The sequence below is a fragment of the Triturus cristatus genome, chromosome 1_2 (assembly GCF_964204655.1).
Source record: "Triturus cristatus chromosome 1_2, aTriCri1.1, whole genome shotgun sequence".
NCBI lineage: Eukaryota > Metazoa > Chordata > Amphibia > Caudata > Salamandridae > Triturus > Triturus cristatus.
Genome location: NC_140580.1, coordinates 69,573,133 through 69,585,549, shown reverse-complemented (window position 1 = coordinate 69,585,549; position 12,417 = coordinate 69,573,133). Strand labels below are relative to the sequence as shown.

The following is a 12,417-nucleotide window of genomic DNA, read 5'->3' as shown; positions in this document are numbered from 1 at the left end:
TCACTATCATCAAACAACATAGCTATCCCCCTTTTGCGCCTTCAATTCTATCTACAAAGGAGTATTAGGGAACATTTGCAAATTCCGTTAACAAAATGCAAACTAGACTTTTTCCTACCTCCTGGTCTATCTCAAATGTTGGATGCCTTACTGGATAAAAACACAGCAACATGGTCTTCCTTCCAAGAGCTCTTGTTGGTGGAAGTAGAGGAGATCACCTTAGATCTCAACCCATTCTCTCACTTCTCAAACCCAATACCAGCCACTATTTTTAAAAGGCACCAACAACCTAAATCACCCCATTCCTGAAACATATGGTCAACTCCTTCTTGGTCGAAGACCCTGACCCCATGAAAATTAGCTGGGTTAGCCCTAACCGGGGGGCCTTAATATTTTTTGACAAATAACCAGCTAGCCATCTCTAGTGAAGACCCTAGAAAGATGTGTTGCCAAACAACTATACCTCCACATCAAGGAAAACAAACTCATGGACAACTTTCAATCAGGCTTGAGATCCTGACTCAGCACAGAATCTACAATACTTCACATAGTTTATATTTTTTTTAGATACAACCATTCACCCCCCCCCCTCACATCCTTGAACTATTGATGGGACAGAGTCTCACTGTCCTAAAAGGCTTCCAACTTCTATCTGATCAGATTTTCACAGCAAATACAACTGGAAAACGTTCTCTCAAGCACCTCACCTCTTACTCAAGACATCCTACAAGGGTCAATCCTCTCTCTGACACTCTTCAGTCTGTACATGGAGGCTCTCTGTTCCTTGCTGATGCACTCTAAATTCATCATTCCAACTATACTCAGATGACTCAGAACTGTACATAAAAGTAACCTTCCCAGAGCACATTAACAACCTAGTAAGCACATGAAAAACTCCCCAAATATAAAAGTAATATCGCCACCTGAACTTAATCCCCTGAAGAGTGAGTTCCTCCTCCTTTCTTCCCCAGTGTGTTCCACTCAAGACAAGGATTGGCTAGATACAGCACTCCCACTTAACTCCAACCCAATCATAGCTGACAATGCAATATCTTAGGGCTTTATCTTAAACCAAAATCTGAACCTTCAGGCCCACATTAGCACTCTTGCGAAAAATACTCAATACCAAATCAACCTACTTAGGGGAATAAAGTCCTTCATCCCTCCCAAAGGCTTCAAGGCAGTGGTCTAAGCCCCAGTCCTCTCCAGACTGGACTAAAGAATCTCCCTTCTAGCGACATTTCAGAATCTTACTTTACATCTGTGAAGGCTGCCCTCAAACCCACAGCCTGCCTAATCAATGGCACTTGAAAATCTGACATCACCTTCATCTCTGGGAACCTCAACAGGCTCCCCATTTAGACAGGAAGCATTTTAAGAATGGCATGCATGGTCTGCAAAGCTATTCATACAGAATGTCCACACTATCTATCAATGAAATACAAATTTCAGGAGGATCCCACACACTTTGAAGCACTGATACCCACCTAGAAAATCCAACCTCCAAGAATACAAAACGCTACAGCATATCATTCCTGGAAGCGGGCCTAAAATCTGGAATGCCATTCCTCACCAACAGAACTAATCCTTTGCATATTGTTTTCAAAGGAGACCTCAAAACCCTACTTTTTCTTCAACACTTCAAACTTTGCGCTTTACATCATTTATGCCCTATGAACTTCATGTATATAATGCACACCGACCTGTTATTGCTCATCAACTGCTAAAACGTAGTGTATTTTATTAACTCTGAAGCCTGTATATATATTCATTACTTTCTTTTCATGTGTATACTTCATTTGCCTGTTTTTATCACTCATCAGTACACACCTAATGTATTTTACTAACTGTAAAGTGCTCCTATACCCTGAGGGTCTGGTTCATGCTATATGAAATCACAAATCTATAAATTAATAAAAATAGTGCAAGAAGAGGACAGAATTTGGGATGAGATAGTTAAGGGTAAATCTCTTGATTCAGGTGTTAGATACCACCATCTCTATATTACTTAAACAGTGACCATTTCAAAGTTTCTCTTGGTTAGTTTCTGATGGTCACTTGTCCTAGCTCTGCCCCAGTCTCTTCCCTCTAGGAGCCTATTTTCAGGTTTCTTCCCCCTAGAGAAACAAGGTATACAATTGAAGAGGCAAGTATCCAGAGTGCAAGTTTACTGATTTGGTGTTTATTAGACAATGTAATACAATGAAAACCATTAGTGCTTAAGAACTTTGGGTCCCCTTCTAGCAATATACAAATGTGGTTGATGCCAAAAAAGAGCATTTATTTCTACAAATGTTGACATTTTTATTTATAATTTTGGCCTTAGTAAAAGTCTCCAAGGTATGCGCATTGCTCAATGGCTTGCAAACACTACTCGCAGTAGCAGGATATCTACAGGTTATAGGATTGCATGCCCATGTATGCCCGTGTCATGAGTCATATGTGATTTTCCATCAGAATATTACAATATGTAAAGCTCATAAGCTAGTGTGAGACATCATGCCCTAGTGCTGTGAATGTCTGGTTTGGTAATACATTATTCAGTAAAAAAAATCCCGGAGTTAGTTTTATTTCGTTTGAGTTTTGGGAGTGGACGGGTTTGTTAGGAGCTATGCTGGTGGAGTTGGTATTTCTGAATTTCGCATGAGCTATTTTCTGTGAGATGTATGCCTGGGTGGACATTTCTGATGGTGATTTGGCAGCAGAAGTATTTCCATGATCCATATTGGTGCAGCAGTAATTCCTGATTATGATTGTACAGTGGAAGTTTTTCGATCATTACCATATTGATAGAATAAGAATTCTTGGCCATGCTTTGACTTTGGGGCCCTTCTGTTATGTGTTTTTGTGGGTTGGCCTTCGTGGTTATGTAGCAATAATAGTGTGAGGTTCTTCATGTTATCTGTTTGTATAATATGCATTTGAGGTTGTTGGGTGACGTCATAGTTTTTTTATTGTGTTGATGTTCGAAAGGGCATTTCTGTTTGTTTTGACGGTAATGACATTTGTAGGTGGAATAGGTTTTTACTATCATAATTTTGTGTTGAGGCTTTTTCGTTGGTTGATGGTTGATGGTTGATGATTCATTTGAGATTTAAATTTACGTTCTTAATGTTTTTTAATAGTTTTTACATTAATTTTGTGTGACAACGTCTGTTCACACAGTTCGTCGCCAACTTATTGTTTTACGTCTTTTTTGCGGGGCTCTTTGACTATTGTGCATTAAAGGTCAATCTGACACGTTCTTATATAATTGCTTTGGTTTCACCGCATCTAACATGGTTGTTTACTCTCCCTGCAGACTGGTGGAGCTGTCATCTCTCACGCCCATCAATCCTCACTGGGGGATCATCTCCAAGTGTATGGCCTACAGCAAGGCAGTGTCCGATCCCTTCGTGTATTCCTTGCTGCGGAACCAGTACAAGAAGACCTGGAAGGACATGGTCAACAAGATCTTAAAACGGAGCTCCATCAACTCCTCAGCTCTCACAGGAGAACTGCACAGAAGGAATGTTGTACAAACCACTGAGTGAGGACAAATGCAAGCAAGCTAGAACCTGCCATTGGACTACAGGAAACCTCAAGGCAGCCGTATCGGAAGGCCTTAACGCATGCACAAACGCAGTCATGAACTCATGGCCACCTGCCTCGGTGGCTTGCCACAGCAGTCCAAAATAGTGAACACACTGCACAACAGAAACCTCAGACCGCCTCTTGACTGGCGCTCAACCACCCAGGAATGCTGCAGCCTCGAAGGGTGATGAATTGCTTGTCGGTCTCCTGCAGGTGGCTGGAGATGGCGGGGACATCGCTGGCCAAGTGTTCTATGAGATTCTGCAGAGATAATGTCCTATTCTTTACTGGACCAATCGAGATGGGAAATTGTTTACATCCTTTTGAGAATTTGTTTACATGTTTTATGGGAGACACCAGGGTTAACCTCCTTGGTGGCACAGAGAAGGGCGTATTTATTGCAGGTCACTTTTATTTATTAAATACTACTTTAAATGTATGGGCGTTAATATGTGAAAGCTTTGTTTAAAAATCGTGTGTTGACCTTGTCTGGCTGTCTTTATTGCATATATTCTTGCATTTTTTACACACACAGGGCAGTCATTCTGCGTCTGTGAGCAGCGATGTGCTTGATGATGTAGGAGTCTTGTCGGTGGTTCATAAAATGATGCCTTTCCTGCACATGCTGCTGGTCCTCGCTCACTGTTTCCAGGCTGGTGGTAAATGTACATCATCACAGTTGGATAGACGCTGGTGAAGCTGTAGACATCCAGACTGCAGCGGACAGGTTTGCACATCAGGCGGTATCACAAAATCCGAGAGATGGGATTTATTGTGATTGTTCAGTGAGGGTACCAAAGCCGGAGACAGGTTCACTGACTCATCAGTAAGATCTTTTGTGACAGCTCCTCAGGTGCTGCCTCTGACACATCTCTTCTGGTGAACCAAAACTTTGATCTATAGAAGGCAAGTCATGTTTTAATTTGCCACATTGGCCCAGGGACAGAATCTTACCTAAGGCAGACCAAGAGGTTTTCATGTGGGCTGGGCAAAATCCTTTCAGGTGTATTAGCCACATGAAGTTGGTACCCGGTGAGGGCATGCATACTGTGGGCAGTGACCAGCATTGGTTCAGGGACCATGCTTCACCTCCTCTTCACTAACTCCACACCATCACTGACTTTCAATATCAGATGTTCCCACACGCTCCTTCATGGACTTCATTTAGGGATCAACAGCGGTCACAGCTGCGATCCCTAGCTTGCCCCTTGCAAGCCCTGGCACTACCTTTGCGTCCCCTGACCTCAGAAATAGCTAAATCTGTGCCAGAAGCACAGGGGCTTCTGCACACTCCTTGATTTCTGTTAAATAGTAACAGTAAATAATATTATTTTAGTGTGATAAAAAATGAGGCACAGTTAGCTGGAACAGGACCTTTGGTGCCAGCTGAGGTGCATAAAAACTGCTTTAAAATTAATGTTCTGTGTGTGCTTGCAAGTAAAAGTATGTTTCTGCTAGAGAGAGTGTATGTGTATCTAAGCATGAGTGTCTTTGTGAGAGTATTTGTGTCTGTTTGAGCATGTGTGTGTAAGTGAACGTGTCTGAGTCAGTGACAGGTAGTGAGTGAGTATGTGTGTCAAATAATAAGAATGTGTTTAATAGAGTGTTAGAGAGTGTGAGTGAGGATGTGGTGTCATGTTTGTGTACCTGTTTTTGGACCTGGCATACTGAAGATCATTTTTCTCTTATAGAAACACCTATGGCAAACTATTGGCAATGGCGTACTTGATACAATGCAAAAAACACAGATGATGGACGGAATGCAGAGCAAATCAAACATTCACCCCTGTCAAGAGATCTGGGTTAAATCCATTGTTCTTTTGCTCACCATGCCACCCCAGTTTAGCCCTAGCCATTTGCAAATCAGTCTTGACCCTGTACCTGATGGGAACAGTCCAGCCCAAACTGCCCACCCAGGTCCTCCCTGGACCAGACACAAGCATCCTGGGACCGGTTTCGGGGCATCACCCCTCATCAGCTCAGGCTAGCTTGAATCCAGTGGCACAGTGAGCCTGGGACCCACGTTTGGGCATACTCTGCACACTTAAAGCGAGAATGCAAATGACACACAGATGATGGACGGAATGCAGCGCAAATCAAACATTCACCCCCAGTCAAGAGATCTGGGTTAAATCCTTATTCTTTTGCTCACCATGCCACCCCAGTTTAGACCCGACCATATGCAAATCAGTCTTGACCCTGTGCCTCATGGGAACAGTCCAGCCCGAACTGCCAAGTCAGGTCCTCCCTGGACTGGAAACAAGCATCTTGGGACCAGTTTCGGGGCATCGCCCCACATCATCCAGGCTAGCTTGAATCCAGTGGGACAGTGAGCCCAGGGCCAACGTCTGGGCATACCCAGCGCACTTTGGTCAAGATTGCAAAAGCCAAACAGTTGATGGACGGAATGTAGAGCAAATCAAACATTCACCCCCAGTCAAGAGATCTGGGTTAAATCCATTGTTCTTTTGCTCACCATGCCACCCCAGTTTAGACCCGGCCATATGAAAATCAGTCTTGACCCTGTGCCTCATGGGAACAGTCCAGCCCAAACCGCCAAGCCAGGTCCTCCCTGAACAGGAATCAAGCATCCTGGGACCGGTTTCAGTCCATCACCCCTCATCAGCCAGGCTAGCTTGAATCCAGTGGCAGAGTGAGCCTGGGCATACCCGGCGCACTTAACTGAGAATGCAAAAGACACACACATGATGGACGGAATGCAGAGCAAATCAAACATTCACCCAAGTCAAGAGATCAGGGTTGAATCCATTGTTTCTTTTGCTCACCATGCCACCCCAGTTAGACCCGGCCAGCTGAGGTACATAAAAAACTGCTTCTAAATGAATTTTATGTGCGTGGTTGCATGTGAGAGTATGTGTATGGGAGAGAGAGCGTATGTGTATCTGAGCATGTGTGTCTTTGTGTGAGTATGTGTGTCTGTGTGAGCATGTGTGTGTAAGTAAAAGTGTCTGAATCAGTGACAGGTAGTGAGTGAGAATGTGTGTGAAATAATAAGAATGAGTGTATTAGAGTGTTAGAGAGTGTGAGTGAGGATGTGGTGTCATGTTTGTGTACCTGTTATTGGACCTGGCATACTGAAGATCATTTTTCTCTTATAGAAACACCTATGACAAACTAATGGAAATGGCGTACTTGAGACAATGACAGACATCGGTGACAAAATATTAGGAATTCTTGGCATAATTGGTACCCATGTTAAAATACTGGTACTGACATGTGAGAGGTAATTATTGCATGTGGTGCACCCGTGGAAAAATGCTGGCATACTTGATGAAATCCTTGTCATGGGGTTCCCATAACAAAAATCTGGCACTATCGCATTGGAATTAATTCCTAGTATAAATTAGGACAGCCTTACATATGGCAGGGAGGCAACAATGACAGAATTCTGACCCTGGCACATCAGGGTACATTTTGAAATAAGAGTCACGTATGGCATATGAACAACATAAATGACAAAATTCTGGCACTGGCATGCGTGGAGCACTCTTGGCATATATGACACCTACGACAAAATGTGAGCTCTGGCATAATGGAGGTAATATTGACCTACGGGAACCCATAGCAAATTTTAAAAAAATGGGGCAAACTCCTGGAGAGCATAAGGCTTCAATAGCTTGGCATACCATAAAAGGAGTTGATTAATTAATTAATGCTCTTTCAAAGCTTATGGCATTGTAGTAAATGTATGTGAAAACTGTGCTTTAAAAAATGCACTGTTAGATCCATTTCTTTTCAAACTTTTCTAGGAGACATAGCTGTTTGCTTTTGCTTGGCACAAACACTCCGCTTCCAACAAGCGGGAGCTGTCAAAGAGCTTCCTACTGCTGGAAGCGGATGTTTCATCACTTTCCCTGTCCGCTGACATGAGAGTAGGGAAAGAGATGAAACTGTTGCTCTTGCACACAGGGAGCTGCATTTCTAGAGCTCCCTGTGTGCCATACACATGCTGGCTCACGCAGGAGGCTTGAGGTTCCCTCTGCAGTCCCGATCCTGCTCACTGGGTGCCTTGACTGGGGCCAGGGCACTCAAGGACACATAGCTGGGCCTCGGTGGACGGGGTCCCCAGGGCCAAAATCGGCCGTGTGGCCCTCCTCCCCTAATGATTTGTGTGTGGCCAGGTCCCTGGGGAAGGGATCCCTGGGGACGAACTTGGGCCGGGAAGTAGGGCCATGCGGCCCCCACACCCATTGATTTGTGGCCGGGCCCCAGTAGATGGGGTCTCCAGGCTGAAATCGGCCTGGGGAGGGGGCTGCATGGCCTCCCTCCCCATTGAATTATGGTGGGCACCAGGGGATAGGGTCCCTGGGGAAGAAATAGGCCTGGTAAGGGAGCCCGCTCAGCCCTCCTCCCCCATTGCAATAGAGAAACCAGAGGGCAGAAAAATAAGCAGAAAAGGTCAAACAGAGGGCAGAAAAAAGGCAAAACAGAGGGCAGAAAAAATTGCAGAAAAGGCAAAACAGCACAAAAGAGGGCCAAACAGAATACAGAAAAAAGAGCAAAAAAGACAAAACGGAGGGCAGAAAAAAAGCAGAAAGACAAAACAGAGGGCAGAAAAACTAGTAGATGAGGCAAAACAGAGGGCAGAAAAAGGAGCATGAAAGACACAAAAGGGGACAGAAAATGAGCAGAAAAAGGCAAAATAAAGGGCATCAAAAAGAGCAAAAAATGCAAACCAGAGTAGAAGAGGGCAAAACAGAGGGCAGAAAAACGAGCAGGAAAGGCAAAACAGAGGGCAGAAAAATGAGCAGTTAAGGCAAAACCGAGCAGAAGAGGGCACTCAGACACTCACACATCCACTCACAGACCCACTCAGAGACGCATTGACCCACTCACAGATCCACTAAGACACTCCTACACCCACTCTCAATCCCACTCAGAAATTAATGCACCCACTCACAGACACACTCAGACACTCATGCACCCACTCACAGACCCACTCAGACACTTACACACCCAGTCACAGACCCACTCAGACTCATTCACCCACTCACCAACCCTCTTGGAGTTTGATGCAACCACTCCCAGACCCACTCAGAGTCTCATCCACTCACTCACAGACACACTCAGACTCATGTACTCTCTCACAGACCCACTCAGAGACTCACTTCCACACAAAGAGCCACTCAGACATTGACACAACCACTCACAGACCCACACAGGGCCTCATGTATCCACTCACAAACTGACTCACACACTCAGTGAGGCAGTCACAAGCTCACTCAGACACTCTGACACCCAGTCACAGACCCACTCAGACACACACCCACTCAGATCCACTGAGACACCAATGCAGCCACTCACACACACAATGAGACACTTATACAGCCACTCCGAGACCCAGTCAGACATGCATAAACCCACTGAGACACTCATGTACTCACTCACACTCACTCTCAAAGGTTACAGGTTACTGTTTGGAATTAACATTAAAAAAAAGCTTAGAAATTCACTTAAAAAAACAGAGATTACATGGATGTTATAGTTGGGAAATAAAATTGAAAAACCATAGAGATTTACTGTAAAATCCAAAGGTTGAAGGGATGTTACAATTAGGAAATAGAATTAAAAGACCTTTGAAATTCACTGAAAAAGGTTACAGGGATGTTATAGTTAGGCTCAAATTTCCCTTGCACAAAACCATTGCAATTCAGCAGTTATAGTTTTACCTGAGATAATTATAACTTACGCCCCACAATGCACTGCTTATAATCTCACATATTACATCACTCATGACATGGTCAGTGACATCACTGATGACATTTCAAATGACATCACTGATGACATCATCCATATAACTACTCACACACCCACTTACACCCCATACAGCCTCTCATACACCCACTCACACACCCACTCAACCACACACATACCCATTCAGAGATCCATAGAACTACTCGCACACCCACTCACTCATCCACAGAGCTGCTTACAACCATTAATAATACTCATACACACATCCATACAACCACTCATACAACCACTCACTCGCCCATATAGCCACTTGCACAAACACACACTCTCCGATATAGCCACTCAAACAAACTCACTTAACCAAACACCCACTCAGTCACTCAGTCACTCAGCTCACTCAAACAACTACACACACCAACTCACCCACTCATACAACCACTTACACACCCAGTTACAGACCTCTAGAACCACACGGTTCACTGATAGAACATCGATAACATAAATATTGAAGGTAAAAAAGGTTGAATAAAAAATATAGACTGCAAAAATATTGACTCCCATACCTAAACAGGTGAGTGCAAATATATTGAATCAAAAATATAGATGTCAAAAATATCAATGTAAATCTATATATAAAATACAATTATATATATTAAATATATTAAATATTAATATTGATTCTAACAAAATAAATTAAATTGAATATTCATTAAAAAAATATAACAAGTAAATTTAATAAGAAAAGATAAACATAATAATTTCTACATATATATACATTTACTTTAAAATAATTATTGAACTAATATCTATAATTTATCATAAAAGTTTACAATTATAAAAATAATATATATATATATATATATATATATATATATATCAATAATTTGAAATATTAAAAAGAATTCCATAAGAAATTAAAACATGAAACTATCAAAAAATATTTAAACTTACATTTCCCAATAGAGTCACTGCAACAGTAGGGAAAGTGTTGGATAGCAGAGGAATTAAATTTACTATCCCACTTCAGTGAGAGCAACAGTAGGGAAAGTGTTGGATAGCGCAGGGGAAAAAAGTTACTATTCCCACTCTAAAGAATGCAACAGTAGGGAAATTGTTGGATAGCGGAGGAGTAAAATTCACTATTCCTGTTCCAAAGAGTGCAACAGTAGGGAAAGTGTTGGATAGCGGAGGGGTAAAAATTACTATTCCCACTCCAAAGAGTGCAACAGTAGGGAAAGTGTTGGATCGCAGAGGGGTAAAAATTACTATTCCCACTCCAAAGAGTGAAACAGTAGGGAAAGTGTTGGATAGCGGAGGGGCAATTATTACTATTCCTACTGCAAAGAGTGCAACAGTAGGGAAAGTGTTGGCTAGCGAAGGGGTAAACATTACTATTCCCACTCCACTGAATGCAACAGTAGGATAAGTGTTGAATAGTGGAGGGGTAAAACATTTTATTCCCACTCCAGTGAATGCAACAGTAGGGAAAGTGTTGGATAGTGGAGGAGTAAAAATGAATAATCCAACTCCACTGAGTGCAACAATAGGGAAAGTGTTGGATAGCAAAGGGGTAAAATGTACTATTCCCACCCCAGTAAAAGCAACAGTGGCGAAAGTGTTGGATAGCGAAGGGGCAAAAATTACTATTCCCACTCCAAAGAGTGCAACAGTAGGGAAAGTGTTGGATAGCGGAGGGGTAAAAATGACTATTCCCAATCCACTGAATGCAACAGTAGGATAAGTGTTAGAAAGCGCAGAGTAATCAGTTTTACTCCCACTCCAGTGAGTGCAACAGTAGAGAAAATGTTGGATAACGGAGGGGTAAAAATTACTATTCCCTCTCCAGTGAGTGCAACAGTAGAGAAAGTGTTGTATAGCGGAGGGGTAAAAATTACTATTCCAACTCCAGTGAGTGCAACTGTAGGAAAAGTGTTGGATAGCAGAGGGGTAAACATTACTATTCCCACTCCAGTGAGTGCAACAGTAGAGAAACAGTTAAATTTGAAAAGAAAAATCAAATATATTAAATATATAAAAAGAAAACATATTATAGTATTAATTGCATATAAAAAACATACAACTAATATATAATATAAAATGATAAACACATTTATCAAAAAAAATCTTTTAAACTAGAAAATATTTACAAACAAATAAATTAATTTTGGGAGGCAAGATGGCGGCAGAGTGATTACGGTAGCAGCGGCTCCTCTCCCCCACTCCGTGCTATGTGCTTCATGCGCTGCCGAGCATAATCGAGTGCACTCACCTGGGCTTTCTGGACTTGGGGATTCCATCTGGACCTGCCTCGTCGGCACTCGATGCTCATGCGGATGTCCTGGCTGGCGCTGAGGCTGAGCAGGCGATCCAGGATTGTCACGCCGGCAGGGAAATCAGACTCTTGTGATCACAGAGGCAGTAAGGGGAGCAGCGGGAGACTGGTGAGAGCAGCAAGATCACTGTGCTCCACCTGGTGGGCGCTGGCAAGAATTGCAGCCAAAGTGGGACACAGATTTTTTCTGCAGAATCCCTGCATCATAACAAGAAATAATTTGGTGTTTGGGAGGATGCCACCCAAATCAGCAAAGCAAGCAAAAGAAGTGGCGATCAGAAATTCACCACAAATACATTTGCCCCAAGTTAACAGTCTGGACTCCCCCTCAGGCTGTGGTGCTCTGACAGGCAAACTAAATGAGCCTCTCAATGTTAAAAAACAAGCAGAGAGTGGAGGGGCAGGGAAACGGAAGATCCAGGCTGAGCGTACCGCAGGGCGGAAAGGGATTATTACAAAAGCTACAGAAGAAGTGGGGGCTGCCATCGTAGGGGTCAAGATAAATACAATTTCTATACCACCTCAACCGACTATCACTGAATTCTTTAAAAAAAACTGGAGATGGTATTCTGGAACATATAATAGAACCCCTGAACAACTTAGATTCAGAAATGGCTGTCCACAATCTGAGCACAGACCCGGATGGTATGGGTGAAAATTCTGCAAATGTGGAAACACAGGATGAGGTCGTAAGGAATAGCAAAGAGGTTCAGAAGGAAAGAGAAACAGGAAAAGAAACAGAAATAGACACAGAACCTGGTGATAACAGAAAGGATGATAATGAAACTATGACTGAC

General features: G+C 42.9%; 1 protein-coding gene across 1 annotated transcript in view; it reads left to right on the top strand.

Moving 5' to 3' along the window:
* The window catches only part of GPR26 (G protein-coupled receptor 26), a 218,354-nt gene extending 214,343 nt beyond the window's left edge, over positions 1-4,011 (top strand). The window contains exon 3 of the mRNA XM_085614551.1: positions 3,302-4,011. Coding sequence (XP_085470677.1) covers positions 3,302-3,533 — 232 coding nt within the window. The 3' untranslated portion in view covers positions 3,534-4,011. The remainder of the gene's footprint in view (positions 1-3,301) is intronic.
* Positions 4,012-12,417: the final 8,406 nt, after the last annotated feature.